Here is a 17886-nt window from a genome sequence, read left to right on the forward strand (position 1 = left end):
GCTCTAGCGAAGTCTTAAACTACGTTTCCCAGAATCCACTGAGGTCCTAGTCTTCCGGTAGCGTCAGCGGAAGCGGTGACTAGATCTGGCTGGGCCGCACAGAGGCCGGCTTGGTCACTATGGAGGAGATAGGCATCTTGGTAGAGAAAGCTCAGGTCTGGTGGGGCCTGGCTCGCGGGGAGAGGGTGAGGCCGACCTGAGTGGGGTGCTGAGTGACTTCGGGAATTCCGGCCCGGGTCAGGGTGATTTGGGATCCTTCGGTGGAGAGCTCTGTGCTGCCCCGAGGCCTGGCTCGGTGACTTAATGATGTTAGGGGGCCAGTAAGGCGCAGAAAGCGCGGCTACAGGAATGAGTGACGTTAGAGGTTCCCTGGCACGGGATGATTTCGAGGACTAGCTAGGAGTGCTTAGTGACCGATGGCCTAGCGAAGCTGGAACTGTGTCGGGGTGTGAGTGATAGATGGGACACGGCCGTGGGCCGAATGATGTCTGAAGTTGAGCTGGGAGCTAACCGATGTTTGGAGGCTAAGTAAAATCTGTGGTTTGGGGCCTTCCTAGGGAACTGGATGATAAAAGAATGTTTGAAAGCATGGTGACATTAACAACCTATATTGAGCTAGCCATGTGACCCTAGGAACCTGTTGAGGGGGGTTGAAGAGCATTGGGAGCTGGTAAGGAGTGGTTGTGACATTTAGGCTCTAGTTGGGAGTCTGGTGACATTGGGGGTATGTTACAAGTGGCACGTGTTAATAAAATATGTTTTTGGAGGGCTAGTTGACATAAGAGTCCTGTTAGGGGCTAGGTGACATTAGGAGCCTTTTTAGGGGGCTGAGAGGTTTGCAGGGTCTATTTAGAGGAGCTGAATGATGTCAGGAGCCGGTTAGGGGCTGAGTGGTTCATGGTGAAGTGGGGAGGATGCTCTGTATTCTTTCTTCCTCCAACTTGAGTTTTCTCCTTTGTTCTAGGATGAGATCCCAGCACTGTCTGTGTCTCGGCCCCAGACTGGCCTTTCCTTCCTGGGGCCGGAGCCTGAGGACCTGGAGGACCTGTACAGCCGCTACAAGGTACATTCAATCCCAAGCCGGACCCTGCACAGGGTCCCAGCATCCCATACTCTTCCTCCACCCCACAACCTTCCACTGCCGCCTCACTTAGCAGGGCATGGAGCCAACCCTCCACCTTTCCCCTCTCCACTCACAGAAGCTGCAGCAAGAGTTGGAGTTCCTGGAGGTGCAGGAGGAATACATCAAGGATGAGCAGAAGAACCTGAAGAAGGAATTCCTCCATGCCCAGGAGGAGGTGAAGCGAATCCAAAGCATCCCACTGGTCATTGGGCAGTTTCTGGAGGCTGTGGATCAGAATACAGCCATTGTGGGCTCCACCACAGGTGCGTGGGTGGGTGGGCAGGGGGCCTCTCATTCACTCATCTGTTCATTCAGCGTCTGTCAGCTGTTTCCTGCCACGGACCAGGAATTGTGCTAGGGTCTTAGAAGAGCAAACAAGGCAAGAGAGTGTAATGGTGTTTTTCAGACTCTGATATGAAGGTAGACATATGTCTTACATTCTTTCTCTACACGTACGTATGCATGTATTTTGTGTGTGTGTGTACATACGTGTACAGTTGACTTTTGAACAACACAGGTTTGAACTGGATGGGTCTCCTAATACGTGGAGTTTTTGGGTAAATACAGTGTAGTACTATAAATGTATTTTCTTTTCCTAATGATTTGCTTAATATTTTTTTTGCTAGTTTACTTTATTGTAAGAATACAGTATATAATATGTAAAACATACCAAACACGTGTTAATTGACTGCTTATGGTATTGGTAAGGCTTCTGGTCAACAGTGGGCTATTAGTAGTTAGCTTGTGGGGAGTCAAAAGTTACACATGGATTTTTCAGATGCACGGGGAGTCAGTGCCCTTAACCCCTGCATGGTTCAAGAGTCAACTGTTATACATATATACACTACATATATATACTACACATACACTGAATATACTTACGTATATATACTATATATATATTATCTATGCGTATGTAATACATATATTACAGATATACTGGAAATTTCATCAAATGCTGTTTACCCTTACTATGTGCAGTATACTCTGATGTTTTCCATTCTGTTCTAGCCTGCTTTTGTTTCAAACTATGTTCTGGATATGACCCTCTCAGTTGATTTCATGACCGTTACTGGGTTGGGACCTGCCATTTGAAACCATGGGTGAAGTGGGAAGTGATTGGGCTCTGGTAGGACTCGGTATACAGTATCTGCTGTTATTAACATGGGCTTAGGCCCTGCCCTCATGATGGTTATTGTCTCTGTGTGTTACCCATCTTTTTCTGTTTCTGGCCTCTGCTCCTTTGGACTGAGCCATGTTCTCGTAACGGTGGGGAGAAGTGGCTGACTGGGCCTGGAATTAAACTGATGGGCTGGAGGTGAGGTGGTGAAGGGAGGGAGTCACCCAGGATGAGGCTTGTGTGTTTGACCTGTAGGACTTGGGGGACTGTAGGGCTATTCCTGAGATGTCAACATGGGCAGAGGAGTAGGTTTGGAGGGAGACTGTGCAGGCAGTCTAGGATGTTGCAGGGAGGGGTCCAGGAGGCTGCTAGACAGACAGGTCTGAAGGTCAGGAGAGAGACTGACACTGGACAGGGGTGTGCATCAGCACTGTAGAAGGAGAATGTGGATGGGAGAGAGGAACCCGAGGCTGGGCGAGCCGGGAGGTGTGGTGCAGAAACCTAGAAGGGTGAATCAGGCAGGGTCCGAGGGGAGGAGAGGAGATGGTTGGAGACATTCTGGAGGCTGAATGGAAGATCATAGTGACTGATGGACAATGGAGAGAAGGGGAGAAAGATCTAGGATGAGGTTTGGGACTCTGGCTGGGGACCAAGGACTGTAGGCCTCCCTGAGACAGAGACCCAGGAAGAGCAGCACAATTTGGGAGAAGATCCTGAGAACACATTGGGACACAGTGAGTGACAGACACCCTAGGGTCATGCAGGGGGAGGCATTCCAGGAGGCCGCTGGTCACCTCGGGCTGAAGCATGAGAGGGAGTCAGGGCTATAGAACGACAGGGAAGTTGTCATTGTGAACGTGGGGATGGACCGGAGGAGGCCAGTGGCCAGGAGGCCCAGGCAGGGTCTGAGTGAGAGATACCGGTGGCCTGGAGTGTACGACCATGAGGGGTGGGGAGACGGTTTTAAGGTTCTGGCACTTCTCATTTTCCCCTCTTCTTCCTGTCTCCCAAAGGCTCCAACTACTACGTGCGCATCCTGAGCACCATTGATCGGGAGCTGCTCAAGCCTAACGCCTCGGTGGCCCTGCACAAGCACAGCAATGCCCTGGTGGACGTGCTGCCTCCTGAGGCTGACAGCAGCATCATGATGCTCACCTCAGGTGTGGGGGAGGGGAGCCCAGGGCTGGGGGCGGGTCCTAAGGGACCCTGGGAGCCAGGCTGAGAGCCCCAGCTCTGCTCTCCCACCAGACCAGAAGCCAGATGTGATGTATGCAGACATCGGGGGCATGGACATCCAGAAACAGGAGGTGCGGGAGGCTGTGGAGCTCCCACTTACACACTTCGAGCTGTATAAGCAGGTGCGGAGCTGGGAGGGGCAGGGAAGGGAGAGGCCCCACTGTATTGAGCTGGTGATGGGACTCCCTGGCTCGTCCTTCTTCGCCTCTGTGTTTCAGATCGGCATCGACCCTCCCCGAGGCGTCCTCATGTATGGCCCACCTGGCTGCGGGAAGACCATGCTGGCGAAGGCTGTGGCTCATCACACGACAGGTGAGCCTCTCAGCGCTTCTCCAGAGCCTTGACCTTCTGGGCTCTTCTGACCTTGCTCCCTGCTTTCTCATCTTCCCCAGGAAGTGGCATGGTGATTAAGAACAGGGGCTGTGGGGTCAAAGCCCCCGTGTGCCTCTTACTGGCTGTGCCGTCCTGGGAGGTGACTTTATATCCTCATACCTCAGTTTCCTTATCTGTAGAAGACTCTTCACAGTGTTACTGTGAGAAATGAATGAAATAATGCAGTGTTTTCCCTACAGTGGGTTGTGACCCATGAGTAATCGTGACTTCAGATTCATGGGTGTAACCAGCATTTCAAAAAATGAAACAAAACATCAGAGTCCATCCCACATAGTAAGAGCTCAGATTTGTGAAACTTGTAGTACACACACACACACACACACACACACACACACACACACGTGGCTGTTTATATACGTATTTCTTTTTTTTTTTTTTTCAATGTTTATTTTTAAGAGAGAGCACGTGAGCAAGCAGGGGAGGAGCAGAGAGAGGGAGACAGGGGATCTGAAGCAGGCTCTGTGCTGATAGCATGGAGTCCGATGCAGGGCTTGAACTCAAACTGAGATCATGGTCTGAGCCGAACTTGGATGCTTAATGTACTGAGCCACCCAGGCGCCCCCCACCCCCCATGTATTTTTTATTGTAGGTTCCAGACAAAAACGTCCTAAAGTCACTATATTACTGTTTGTAAAGCCTAAAGATAGGGCTCGGCACATCTTAAAAATCTTACCATGTGTGAACCAGAGGCTGGTAGAAGGCCGTAGTTAAGCAGTGTTTTCTGGGCCAGGCTGACTGGGTTTGCAATCTGGCTCCCCTACAACTGCTTATGTAAGGTAGTTTATGTAACTGCTCAATAAGTTAGCCCCTCTGTGACTCCCATTTCGTATTTGTCTGGGTTATTCAGAAGATTGAATCAATATAAAGCTTCTAGAACCATACCTGGCACATAGAGAGTGGACAGTAAATGATAGCCATTGTCACGATCGCTCCTTTGCTTAGCAGTTCATTGGACCTCTGCTCTCCCGGGCCCGGAGCATGGATACAGTGATGAATCAGACATGTCCCGTGTGTTGGAGAATCTCCCAGTATGGCTGAGGAAAAAGAAAAAGAAACACTTAGAACTCAGTCATTTGGTTAACGTTTATTGAGCGCCTGGTGCGTGCCATGCTGTGTTCTAGGTGCAGGAGATGTGGCAGCGAACGGAACAAAGCCTCCTTTCTTCATGGAGGTGATGCCTTAGTTGAGGGAAGTACTTGAACAGATACACAAGTGAATAGATTATATATCCCATGGTGCTGAATGCGTGCTGAGATTAAGCAGGACAAGGGGAGAGAGAGTAACAGGCTGCAGCTTTTTATGCCAGAGCTGGGGCTTGGTCAGGGAAGACTTTCTACGAGGTGACCTTTACACAAAGACCCGGAAGACCTGAGGGAGCGAATCACAGGAAGGTCCAGGGGAGGAACTGTATCAGGCTGAGGGACTATCTGGTGAGGCAGGAATAACAGGGAGGCCCCTGCAGCTGAAGCGAGTGAGGGAGGGGGCTCACAGTCGGAGGTGAGGTAGAATGGGAACAGTCTGCGGAGTAGCAAATACCCCGGAGAAGCAGGGAAGGTAGTGGGATTGCCCTAACGGGAGGGCGCACTGGCCCATGCTGCCCAGGCCTCTTAGGTAAGGGTTCCCAGAGGAAGCGAGGGGTAAGTGATTTGGCAGGCACACCGTTGGGAGAGGGCATCCTCCCAACGGGAAGCACAGGGAATGGTATGTGCAAAGGCCTGGGACAGGAAAGCACTTTTTATTTAGCGTCATGAGTGGACCATGACCAAACTCCAGGAGGGCACGGGCCTTATATATTTGTGTGTTTCTGCATTTCCAGTGCCTGCCCAGTAACTGAACTGTGGTAGTTGCTCAGCAAATGTTTGTAGGAAGGCTGTGCTTGGCAGGTTTAGGAGGTGAGGTTGAGGAGATCAGAAAGGGTGTGAATATAGTCTTAGCACTACTCTCAGAGAGTTTACATGTTGTACTGAGAGCGGGGTGGTTTTAGACAGGCAGGGTTTGATAGAAATATATACACACTACATCTATAATTTAAAAAAAATTTTTTTGGGGGCGCCTGGGTGGCTCAGTTGGTTGAACAACCGACTTCGGCTCAGGTCATGATCTCACGGTTTGTGAGTTCGAGCCCCGCGTCAGGCTCTGTGCTGACAGCTCAGAGCCTGGAGCCTGCTTCGGATTCTGTGTCTCCCTCTCCCCCACTCATGCTGTCTCTCTCTGTCTCAGAAATAAATAAACATTTAAAATAATTTAAAAAAATTTTTTTAAATGTTTGTTTATTTCTGAGAGAGAGGAGATACAGAACATGAGCAGGGGAGGGGCAGAGAGAGAGGGAGACACAGAATCCAAAGCAGCCTCCAGGCTCTGAGCTGTCAGCACAGAACCTGATACAGGCTCGAACTCACAAACCGTGAGATCATGATCTGAGCCAAAGTCGGAAGCTTAACCAGCTGAGCCACTCAGGTGCCCCTAGCCAATTTTTAAGTGTATAATTCAGTGGCATTGAGAGCATTCACTGTTGTGCAGCCTCCACCAGTATCCATTTCCAGAACTTGTTCATCCCTGAACGGAAACTCTATACCCATGAATTAATAACGCCCTGTTTCTCCACACCCCCTTGCCCCTCGAGCCCCTGGTAACCTTTGTTCTTAGTGACTATGAATTTGGCTCTCGTAGGTTATCTCATGTAAGTAGATGGACCCTACATTTGTCTTCTTAAGACTTGCTTTTTCACTTAGCGTGTTGTCTTCAGGGCTCATCATGTTGGAGCAGGTATCAAAATATCATTCATTTTTAAGGCCAAATAATATTCCATTGTACGTATATAGTGTGTTTTATTTATCTGGCCATTTATTGAGGGACATTTCTTGAGATGTTTTACATTTTGTTGTACGAAGTCTTTTGAAACCTAAGACTTTTGAGTATGTCACGGTTACAGCGTGTCTCATTTTGGACCAGGCACATTTCAGTTTCCCAACAGCCGTGCGTGGCCAGCATTAGAGAAGTGGTGTGACCAGAACCGCCACTTGCAGGACTCCTGGTTTATGACGTAAAACACCAGGCCTGCGTCACAGACTGCGGGTCTCCCTCCTGTGTGGTGGGCGGAAGGAGGGTTCTGAAGGTTGCTCCAGGCAACACAAAGCCACATGCAGTTATTAACAAATAAGTTAAACTCTAAGAGGTCAAAAAAGGAGAGGCCCAGAACAAACCCGTCTTTAGCCACGTTGCCGCTTGATTATACCAGAATACGTGCCCAAGGTCCCTGCTTCTTTCATGATATTCAAAAGTGGGTCTTTTCCCATTCCATATGGAACTCCAAATGGAACTCTGAGCTCTTGGGGAGGCAGTACGATGCCTTAATGTATGGACAACCTGTCTTTATTCTCTGATTTTTCCAACACTCTGCAAATCCAGATTTTTTTCTATCTTGGATTCTGTGAATGTCTCTTGCTCTCCCCTATATGGCATATTGAAGCACAGATGCATTATTATTACTTAGAATGTCCTGATTTTTAAATGTTGGGCCAGAAAATGACACATCTGTGGTAGGATTCATGATACGGGCTGCTAGGTTGCTATGGGGTGCAAGCAGGTGGCTGGTCCTCCCAGTGGGATCTGAGACCCAGTCCCTGGGGCACGAGAGAGTAACCTGGCCACTTGGAGTGAATGTTCACAGGAACGGCTGTCTGCAGGGAATTCTCGGTTTCAGTAAGCGGCATGGGCCCTGTGGGAGGCCCTTCCTCATCTAACCCTCATCTTCCTGCCATCAGCTGCGTTTATCCGGGTCGTGGGCTCCGAGTTTGTACAGAAATACCTGGGCGAGGGCCCCCGCATGGTCCGGGACGTGTTCCGCCTGGCCAAGGAGAACGCACCTGCCATCATCTTCATAGATGAGATTGACGCCATTGCCACCAAGAGATTTGATGCCCAGACGGGGGGTGAGTGATGCCTAATCAGGGCCTGGGATCTTGGGCAGCCTTTTACGGGGTGCCCTGGACTGACCAAGTGGCACACTCTCCAGCTGACAGGGAGGTTCAGAGAATCCTGCTGGAGCTGCTGAATCAAATGGACGGATTTGACCAGAACGTTAACGTCAAGGTTCGGGGTTCAGGATGGGCAAGGGGAGGTGTGGTGTGGGAATCCGGGAAGAGTGGTGGCTGGCATGTAAGGGGGCAGGTATCATGACAGGAAAGAGGGTGTAGTGGGGACAGAGGTCTCAGCTGGCCTGTCCCCAATGCCAGGTGATCATGGCCACAAACAGAGCAGACACTCTGGATCCTGCCCTGCTGCGGCCAGGACGCCTTGATCGTAAAATTGAATTTCCACTCCCTGACCGCCGCCAGAAGAGATTGATTTTCTCCACTATCACCAGCAAGATGAATCTCTCTGAGGAGGTTGACTTGGAAGACTGTATCCTGCTCTAGAAGTGAGGGGATGGTCCCGGCTGGGTTGGGGACTGGATCTTCATCTCCACCTCTGCCTTCTTGTACAGGTTGGGAGACCAAGGTCCAGGGAAGGGGGTGGTGACAAAGCTCAAGGGTGACTTCTGGCTCCAGGCATTCACCCCCTCGTTCAGGGAATGGTTGCCTTAACTCGCCTGTTGCAGATGTGGCCCGACCAGATAAGATTTCAGGAGCCGATATCAACTCCATCTGTCAGGAGGTGAGTGAGGGTTTCTCCCTGGATCTGGGCAGGGGGTATGTGGCGACCCTTCCTCTTTGGGAATATCCTGCTGCAGTCCTCATGTACCTCAGTGCCTCCCCGGGGCTTGGGGCCCTGCCTCTTCTTCCACCATCACTACGGTTGGGGAGTAGATTTCTAACTCTCATCCCTCAACAGAGCGGAATGTTGGCTGTCCGTGAGAACCGCTACATTGTTCTGGCTAAGGACTTCGAGAAAGCATACAAGACAGTCATCAAGAAGGATGAACAGGAACATGAGTTTTATAAGTGACCCCTCCCCCGCCCCACCACAGGGGCCGGAGACTTCTCTCACCTCCCCAGCCTCTGTCCTAAAACCTAGTGTTCCTTTTTCTTTACCTGGGATTGGTTTACTCAGTAAATATACAAGATTGAATCTGTTTAATTTCTTCCTAAAAGTTTAACTCTTTTGGAGAAAACTGGGCCTGGAATAGGATGTTCTGTCCCCTCCTGCTCTCCTGACAGATGAGTGGGTGAGGTACACGTCCTGGGTTACAGTTTGGGACAGAAGCAACGAATTCAAACCAAATGACTATAGAAATTTGGGGAAAGGGGAGGGGCACCTGGGTGGTTCAGTCAGTTAAGCGTCCAACTTCAGCTCAGGTCATGATCTCACAATTCATAGGTTCGAGCCCCACATCTGGCTCTGTGCTGACAGTTGGAGCCTGCTTCAGATTCTGCATTTCCCTCTCTCTCTCGCTGCCCCTCCCCCACTCACACTGGGTCTCTCTCAAAAATAAACAAACATTGAGGCGCCTGTGTGGCTCAGTTGCTTGAGCATCCGACTTCAGCTCAGATCATGATCTCACAGTTCGTGGGTTCAAGCCCTACATCAGGCTCTGTGCTGACAGCTCAGAGCCTGAAGCCTGATTTGGATTCTGTGTCTCCCTCTCTCTGCCCCTCCTTTGCTTGTGCTCTCTTTCTCAAAAATAAACAAACATTAAAAATTTTTAAATAAAAAATAAACATTTAAAAATATTGGGGGAAAGGGATAGAAACTGAACCTTAGACCACAGCCCTTGGCCACAAAATAAAGCCTCTGCACACCTGCCCACCTGCATTTCCTAGAGTAGGTAGATCATTTGAGTCTTTGATGATTCCTGCCTTCCTCACACTCGGAGTATCAAGAACAGGGAAACAGCCCTGCAGAGTCCCCAAGAGCAGGGATGACGGTTGATGGGAGGAGGTTGGAGGGCTGGGTTTTGTGAGTATCTCTGGCCCTACTCCATACGGTCTTACTGGAGCACAAATGTGTTTGGTTGGACCAATTCCGTCTCTTGAGGTCTCTCTTTCAACACCTCTACCTCTGGACAGCCCTCTCTGGTGCCCCAAGCTGGGAGGGAACCCTTCTGCACTCCACTGGCGCCAGGCCCGTGCTCTGCTTGATCACAGTTCAAGTCCCAGAGCCTACGCATGGTAGACGTTCACTTAGTATTTCTTGAACAAATACATGATGTCAGTATCTATTTGGAAGTGAGATAGGAAGAAGGAAAAATGGTAGTCACAGGTCCTTGAAGAGACGGAGGCTGATTCCTCTGTAGACGACCACTGCAGGTTGAGTAGGGAAGTTAACTTCTCCTCCCCAGGACCTCACTAAAATAAGAGGTGATAAGAGAGTAGGATGTACATTCACAAGATCAGAAGGAGAGAGGATCTGGCAGCAACACGGTTTCGGAAAGAGGCAGATAGCTGCTCGTTAACGTAGCAGACGTGAAGCGGAGCCCAGAAACAGATGCCCGCTTCAGAAGTCACAGGTGACATGTTCTGAAGGTGAGGGCTGGAAACAGGGACTACCTGAAAGGCTATAGAAATCCAAACTCATATACCAAGTGCACCTAGACCCTGGAGCTGTAAATGAACGAGCTGTTTTTCCAGGCCCTGTGATCCTCCTGCAGCCTGGCTGGAGGTTTACTCCAGGAAAGGCTGGACTGCAAGTCCCCAGACTGGCAGGCCTGGAGCTCGGATGAGAGGGGGGCTGCTGTGTGGAAGACAGGATTCAGGGAGAGCCCCGGGCAGGCAGCTGAAGGATTTCTGCTGAGGAAACCGGGCAGCATGGGAGAAAAGAGAGAATGGGTTAAGACACCATAAGTTCTCATCTTTCATGCTCGGTAGCAGCTAATACCTAAAACTAATGATTTTACAAAAGCATAGAATTTAGAAATATGGAAGTAAATTTCAAAAGACAAGAGGATGGGAAGTGGCTGACTCCTGGAAGTAGGGAAATACGGGGTGAGGGTGCCATGGGCACACTTTATACACACTTTATACAATATTTAACCTTTTAAATTAGATACTTAAAAACCAACGCGGGGGGGGGGGGGGGTGCGCCTGGGTGGCGCAGTCGGTTAAGCGTCCGACTTCAGCCAGGTCAAGATCTCGCGGTCCGTGGGTTCGAGCCCCGCGTCAGGCTCTGGGCTGATGGCTTAGAGCCTGGAGCCTGTTTCCGATTCTGTGTCTCCCTCTCTCTCTGCCCCTCCCCCGTTCATGCTCTGTCTCTGTCCCAAAAATAAATAAACGTTGAAAAAAAAAATTAAAAAAAAAAAAAAACCAACGCGGGGGGGGGGGGGGGGCGCCTGGGTGGCTCAGTCAGTTGAGCGTCCAACTTTGGCTCAGGTCATGATCTCCCGGCTCATGAGTTCGAGCCTTCCATCAGGCTCTCTGTTGTCAGCACAGAGCCTGATTTGGATCCTCTGCCTTCCTCTCTCTCTGCCCCTCCCCCGCTGGCACGCCTGCACACTCTCAAAAAAAATTAAAACATTGAAATTTAAAAAAACCAAGGGAAAAAAAATGGGGATGGTACAAGGCAGGAGATAACTTGGAAGCGAGAAGGTAAGGGAGGGAAATTGCAGAAGTGACAGAACGCACCCAAAACATGAGTGATAAAGGGCAAAGAAATTGGAAACAAAGCCAAGTGCCCCAGAAATGACAGCAAAGAAAATAACGGGGCAGGGCCGGGGGGGTGCGGTGGAGGGGATACTGCCACAATCTGAACGGAGCACCCTTCTTGGGAGTCACAATTGCGGGTTCCTGCTTCCATCCCATCAGGTGGTGGTGCGACTCAAAGCATCTGCCTTAAATTCTGTCACTCCTGGTCCTCATCAGTTAAATGGGCATAACACCCAAGACCGAGGGACGGTGAGAGGAACATGTGAAATCATGCACATCATATGGACAGCATAAAGCGCTAGCAGGGCGAGACAGAAAACCCAAATCCTTCATGAAAGCTTCTCCTCTTGCCAGATAGTCTCTCCCTGAGTCCACGTGACAGACTGCCCTCAACAGGCCTGCAGTCTGGCGATTTGTCTTATTTTGCTGCTGTTGAGAACTGTTCACTCCACACCCCAACACTGGCATTCTGGCGGGAGTGACCGAGGTTTCAGGGATGATGCAGATTCAGTCCCTGTGGTCAAAGACCTGGCAGTGCAGAAGGGAGGCCCATTAGGTAAATCCCAAAGTTATATATATATATATATATATATATATATATATATATATATATATATATATATATATAGCGTTTACTCAGTTTTCGAGAGACAGAGAGAGGCAGAGCATGAGTGGGGAGGGGCAGAGAGAGAGGGAGACACAGAATCCGAAGCAGCCTCCAGGCTCTGAGTGCTCAGCACAGAGCCCGATGTGGGGCTTGAACTCACGAACCGCGAGATCCTGACCTGAGCTGAAGTCAGACGCCCAACTGACTGAGCCACCCAGGCGCCCCCCACCCCCAGGTTATATTTTAATAAAGGGGTCTACTTTTTCTGCTTTGAGGAAGTTGGCATTTCCTTGTGGCTTTTGAAAAATTAGGAATCTGGAAGATGATCAGGATAGGTTTGCTAATGTTCTCATTTTTACATTTCCCTGACCGCCCATCCAACTTCAAGTTCCTGGAGTATCTTTGAGAAGATGTGGAGATCCCAGAAAGTGAAGACCATGTTTCTTCTTCATCCATATGATGCTTTTACAGGGCCTTTCTCCATTTCCTTCAGGTGAAATGACCCCAAATGACTAGTGAAGAGTGACCTTGGTTACCCCCATTCCTCGAGGGTCTGAGGCCTGCCGACCACAGTTCTGCATTTCAAAATTACTTTCTGCATTTTGAAAGGGAGCATAAGCCAAGACCACTGAGAGTAAAAGCCGCCACAATAATGCCATGATTAACTGCATTTACTGCCTGTGCTGTCCAGCCAGAGACCCCTAGGAACACACCTGTAGTCAAAAATTCTGGGTTTAGCACTCGTTATGAGGGAGAACACACACCATGGGGAGCTGTGTGGCGTCTTAGAAAGAGGGTGACAGAAAAGGCACACCTTGGGGAGGGCTTCAGGAAGCGGGGCTTCGCTCTGGATTTGAGGCTATCAGGATACAAGAGGAATTTTATTAGGATGGGACATTAGCTGCAGTGAAGGCAGACCAGGGTGAGGCTGAAGCTGTACTGGGTGAGAAGTAGCGGCCACTCCCATTAGCTGGGAGAGGGGGTATTTGGTCTGTTTTGTGACCTGGTTTGTCTGTGCTTAGACAAAATGATGAAGTGGCCTTGTTCCAGCTCTCGTTATGGTCTCAGAGTGACCTTGATGTTGGTGTTCTAGGAGATTGCTTATGTGCAACAAGAGAATAATGTGGCCTAACTGTGAGCGCCAGGACAGCTTTATGCCACTGATGCCTACCTGTAATTGTCAGACGGTTCCTGGATACCAGCAGCTGCTTTTTCCATGCTCAGTTACATGCTACTGGGTCAAGAGGGGAAAAGGCTGGTTTGCTGACCAGCCTGGGTGTTCTTCCATCTTAGAAGTGGAGTTTTTTGTTTTTTTATTTTTTAAGCGGGGGGTGGGGGGGGTGGGGGGAGGGGTTGTGGCAGAGGGAGAGAGAGAATTTTAAGCAGGATCGTGCCCACTGTGGAGCCCAACGCGGGGCTCGATCCCATGACCCTGGCATCATGACCTGAGCTGAAATCAAGAGTCAGATGCTTGAGCCACCTAGGCACCCTAGAGTGTTTAAAGCAAGTGTTTTCCTGCACATGTATCTTTTCTCTGTTCCACTTTGCAAAGACTGGGAGAAGAAAAAAATGTCAATACATGTAAATAGTTTTGTTTGTTTTTAATTGTAAAAAAATAACACAGGAGCACCTGGGTGGCTAAGTGGGTTGAGTGTCCAGCTTCACCTCAGGTCATGATCTACAGTTCATGGGTTTGAGCCCCACATCGGGCTCTGTGCTGACAGCTCAGAGCCTGGTGCCTGCTTCGGATTCTGTGTCTTACTCTCTCTCTGCCCCTCCCCTGCTCACGCTCTGTCTCTGTTTCTCAAGAATAATTTTTTAATTTTTAAATTTAAATTTTTAAATTTTTAAAAGTTAAAAAAAACACAAAAAGTACCCACAATATAAACAATATAAATACAGAACGTGACAACTTCTAAATAGAACACGTGTGTAAACATTGTCCAGATTCGGGGGGGTGGTGTTTCCATTGAAAAAAAAATTCCCACACCACTGCTCACCCACAGGCGGTGATGGCGGATTCTGTGTGCACGTCCCCTGCAGTTACTGCAAAGGCGCGTGCGCTCTGGCTGAATACAGCAACACTTTGGACACCTGTCCATCATTTCCAACCTGTCTACACGTCACGTGGATTCCTTGGTAATGTTTCCTTTGGGTGCTCCCCAGGGTTGGTAAACATATCTCAGATGAGATGACCGGGCAGTTACTGCTAAGGAGTTACAGATGGCTCTCGATTGTCACAGAGTACCAATGCAGCAGCATGACACATGTCACCACAGTGTGCACAAACCAGAAGGCACGTGCTGATGGCATGGATCACAGCATGGCCAACCCAGATTACGCAAACACTGTCTTCCATGGCCGCCACAGAGCAAGAGGAGGAGGATGAAGAAGCCAGAAGGTGGTGCTCAACATCCTGATGGACCGCATCATTTTTCTGAGTCACGCTCACAAATCATCCCTAAACATTACTTGGATATTTTGCCTTATCTTTAGGATCTTAAGGTGTATATACTGTCTAATGTGATAGGACAGGAGGCCCAAGCAGAGTCGCTTGGCATGCCAACTCCTACTCGAGCAGTGACATATCAGGCCAGGCAGACGCTGGGACTCAGAGCGCTTGCAAGGAACAGCAGAGTGGAACAGCCCCAGAAGTGAGTCTGGCCACCAAAGCCTGCTTCTATGTTTTCTACCTACCCATACAGAAAACTGTTAAGTTCATACTATTACGTCTAGTTAACCTAACGTCACAAGGTCCCTTCTCATTTTCTCCCTTTCCATACCTGTTACTCCCTGCTGTGACGGGGAGAGAAACTCGGCTCCAGTGCCTCTTAATGTGTTTACTCGCTTGACAGGCCCCCTGTGTGTAACAAACTCCCATCACTGCTCCAGCCCCCTCCCTCCTGCAGATGCTTTCCTCACCCAACTTGGATTGGGTTCTGACACTCAGCACCTCCTACCTGGCCCGCACGAGAGTGCCTAACTCTCCTATTTGGGCCCTGACACCCAAAGCTAGGCAGTACTCGTATCCAGATGCCCTCTTCACCCTGCTTGGGCTTTGAAATCTCATACTCATAGTCATCCTGTGTGGACCCCGTCTTACCCTGATCAGGTTGACACCCCATGCTGGTCCATTCCACCAACTGAACTGCCCCCTAGTAAGTTCTGTCACCCTGCACCAGGCCACCCCCTGTGTGAACACCCTCCTCACCCTGCTCGGGCTATAGATATAAGGTTGTGAAAATAACCTTAAAAATCTAAAAAAAGTAGGGGTACCTGGGTAGCTCAGTCAGTTAAGCATCCGACTTCGGCTCAGGTCATGATCTCGTAGTTTGTGAGTTCAAGACCCACGTCAGGCTGTGTGCTGACAGCCCAGAGCTTGGAGCCTGCTTCAGATTCTGTGTCTCCCTCTCTCTCTGCCCCTCCCCCGCTCGTGCTCTGCCTCTCTTTCAAAAATAAACAAACATTTAAAAAAAATCTTTAAAAAAAGTATAATCTTGAAGAGCTACTTTATTTGATAAACTGTGCCATAATAATTATCCTTAGCTGGTTTATCAAATAAAACCTTAAAAGGTATAAACACCTAGCAGGTATCAAATAGAGAGGCTCACTGGCACTTTCCTCAGAGGTATAAGAAACTTCTGGTTAGGTAGAACAACCTTTTCTAAATAGGAGTTGGAGTGTCTCTGTGACCTGTGTTCCACTAGCACAATTTCTATTCTGCAGAAACAAACACACACATCACATATATGTACAGATGCAAAGAAAAGTTTTGCTAAAATATACCTCCCCAAAATATGATGCTGGGGCTATTTTAATTTTCTTCTTTGTAATTCCCTCATGCATATAACTGATTAACTGCAAAAAGTGAGTATTCATTCCACAATCTTAAGTATATAATAGATCTATATCCAATTAAAAAGAATTTTTAAGTCTTAGAAGCAAACAGGTTTGACATATGTGGGAATAGAAAGGAAATCAGTGTGACCGTTATAAAGAGCCTACCAGTTCTTGAACATTCTTCTTCAATATGAGATCTTTATATGGCCAAGATTCTTCTTTAAGTGGACATAAATCAGGTGAAAAGCATCTGCATACTAAATAATAAAATTTGGTCAAAGCTGACAAAGCAGCGTTTGATTCTCCCTCTACTTCTCCACCGAGTAACCAACAGAAATATCGATTTGGATATAATCCTTGTAAAATGTCTCAATCCCAAATATTAGTAAGTGAAATTTATATGAAATTTAAAATTGGAGTATTACTGTTCATCACTGAATATTACTTCACTCACATGTACTTTTTGTTGTCTTATGACAAATCTTTATTAATATAAATCTCAATCCATTGATTCCTTGGGGAAATCCCTGCCTCTTATGACACAGATTTCCACGCTAAGCCCTCCAATTACATTCCTGCTCCCAAAAGCCTTAAAAAAGCAGATGACCATGTCATTTCTCACTCACGCCAGTCAAACCGCTTCTGATATTGCCTTATTATTTTTTTTAACACTTTTTGTATTTTTGAGACAGAGAGAGACAGAGCATGAACGGGGGAGGGTCAGAAAGAGAGGGAGACACAGAATGGGAAACAGGCTCCAGGGTCTGAGCTGTCAGCACAGAGCCCGATGCAGGGCTTGAACTCACGGACCGCGAGATCATGACCTGAGCTGAAGTCAGACGCTTAACCGACTGAGCCACCCAGGCGCCCCTTGCCTTACTTTTTAAACTGAGGTTTTGGAGATGGAAGATGATTCCATCTAAACATTACTCTCAGTAAAACAAAGCTTTAACTAGACCGCGGAATGGGCATTTCTTACTATTACAAAAAGTGAATGCTGAGGAATGATACGAAAGATGAGGAGAGGGGTTTCTGGCGGAGGGACAGTGAGGAGAGGGACTCATAGGCATGGCCCGTCGTTCACTGGGAAGGCGGGCCTAGGATGAGCCGTTGGGCAATTTGGGAAAAGAAAAGCAAACGTTACTAAAAACAAAAGCGTGTTTGTTTATAAACAAAGAGGAAACAAACTCACCTGAGCTGGACTTTCCGGATGTACAACCATTTTTCCTCCTTCTTTTGGAGAATGGCAGGGCTGGGGAAGAAGGAAACCTTGAGACGCCAGGCCTTTGTTAGAGTCGTGCAGACTAAGAAAATCCCCCTGCAGGGCCACATCTGCCCTGACGTCACCCACACAACCAGATGTAAGAGGGCGGCTGCAGGTATGAGAACGCTGTGGTTCGGGAAAATGTAGCCGCACCCACAGCGCCTCCAAGTAGGGGCTCTCCCATCATTTCTTGCACGGAGTTCGTCCCAGGCACACTTCTAGCTCTAAAAGTCCCACCCCAAGACCAGTCCTCTGCCTTCCTGCTCGGAACCTTCATCCCAGGGCTCAGTGTTTGTCCTCTTGGGGAAACGTGCCCACAGTGCTCTGTGCAGACACTCGGGGCTGCGGGGCAAGCAGCAGGGACGTGGGGCAGTAACACACACCACACAGCCGGCGTTGCCGCGCGCGCGCACACACACACACACTCTGCCGGTCACAATGGGTTTCACAGCCCCCTCCTCCGGTCCTCACGCGCGCACGGGTGTGAGGCTCTGGACTCCACGCGCCATGGGCTCCTCACTGGGCGGCAGCTCCACGCCACGAGTCCGCCCCCCAGCCTCACCTAGAGCCGACTCCTTCCCGGACTGCCACCAACTCACCGCGGGGGCGGAACCACCGACGGCGCACCATCCCTGTCCCGGGAGCCTCCGCGACCACCGCCCCGGGGCTTCGGAACACACCTTCCCGCGGCCAGCGCGCCGGGCTCTGAATGCGCAGGCGCAA

General features: G+C 49.3%; 1 protein-coding gene across 1 annotated transcript; it reads left to right on the top strand.

The window, feature by feature from the left end:
- On the top strand, positions 1–8942 carry PSMC4 (proteasome 26S subunit, ATPase 4). Its single transcript, XM_053210306.1, has 11 exons — positions 1–155; positions 965–1063; positions 1200–1386; positions 3257–3403; positions 3492–3601; positions 3698–3791; positions 7637–7804; positions 7888–7964; positions 8108–8276; positions 8473–8528; positions 8706–8942. Exons 1-11 carry the CDS (start codon positions 120–122, stop codon positions 8817–8819), a joined length of 1257 nt encoding a protein of 418 aa, XP_053066281.1. The 5' UTR covers positions 1–119; the 3' UTR covers positions 8820–8942.
- The last annotated feature ends 8944 nt before the right edge of the window (positions 8943–17886 follow it).

This window comes from Acinonyx jubatus, chromosome E2, assembly GCF_027475565.1.
Source record: "Acinonyx jubatus isolate Ajub_Pintada_27869175 chromosome E2, VMU_Ajub_asm_v1.0, whole genome shotgun sequence".
NCBI classification, from domain to species: domain Eukaryota; kingdom Metazoa; phylum Chordata; class Mammalia; order Carnivora; family Felidae; genus Acinonyx; species Acinonyx jubatus.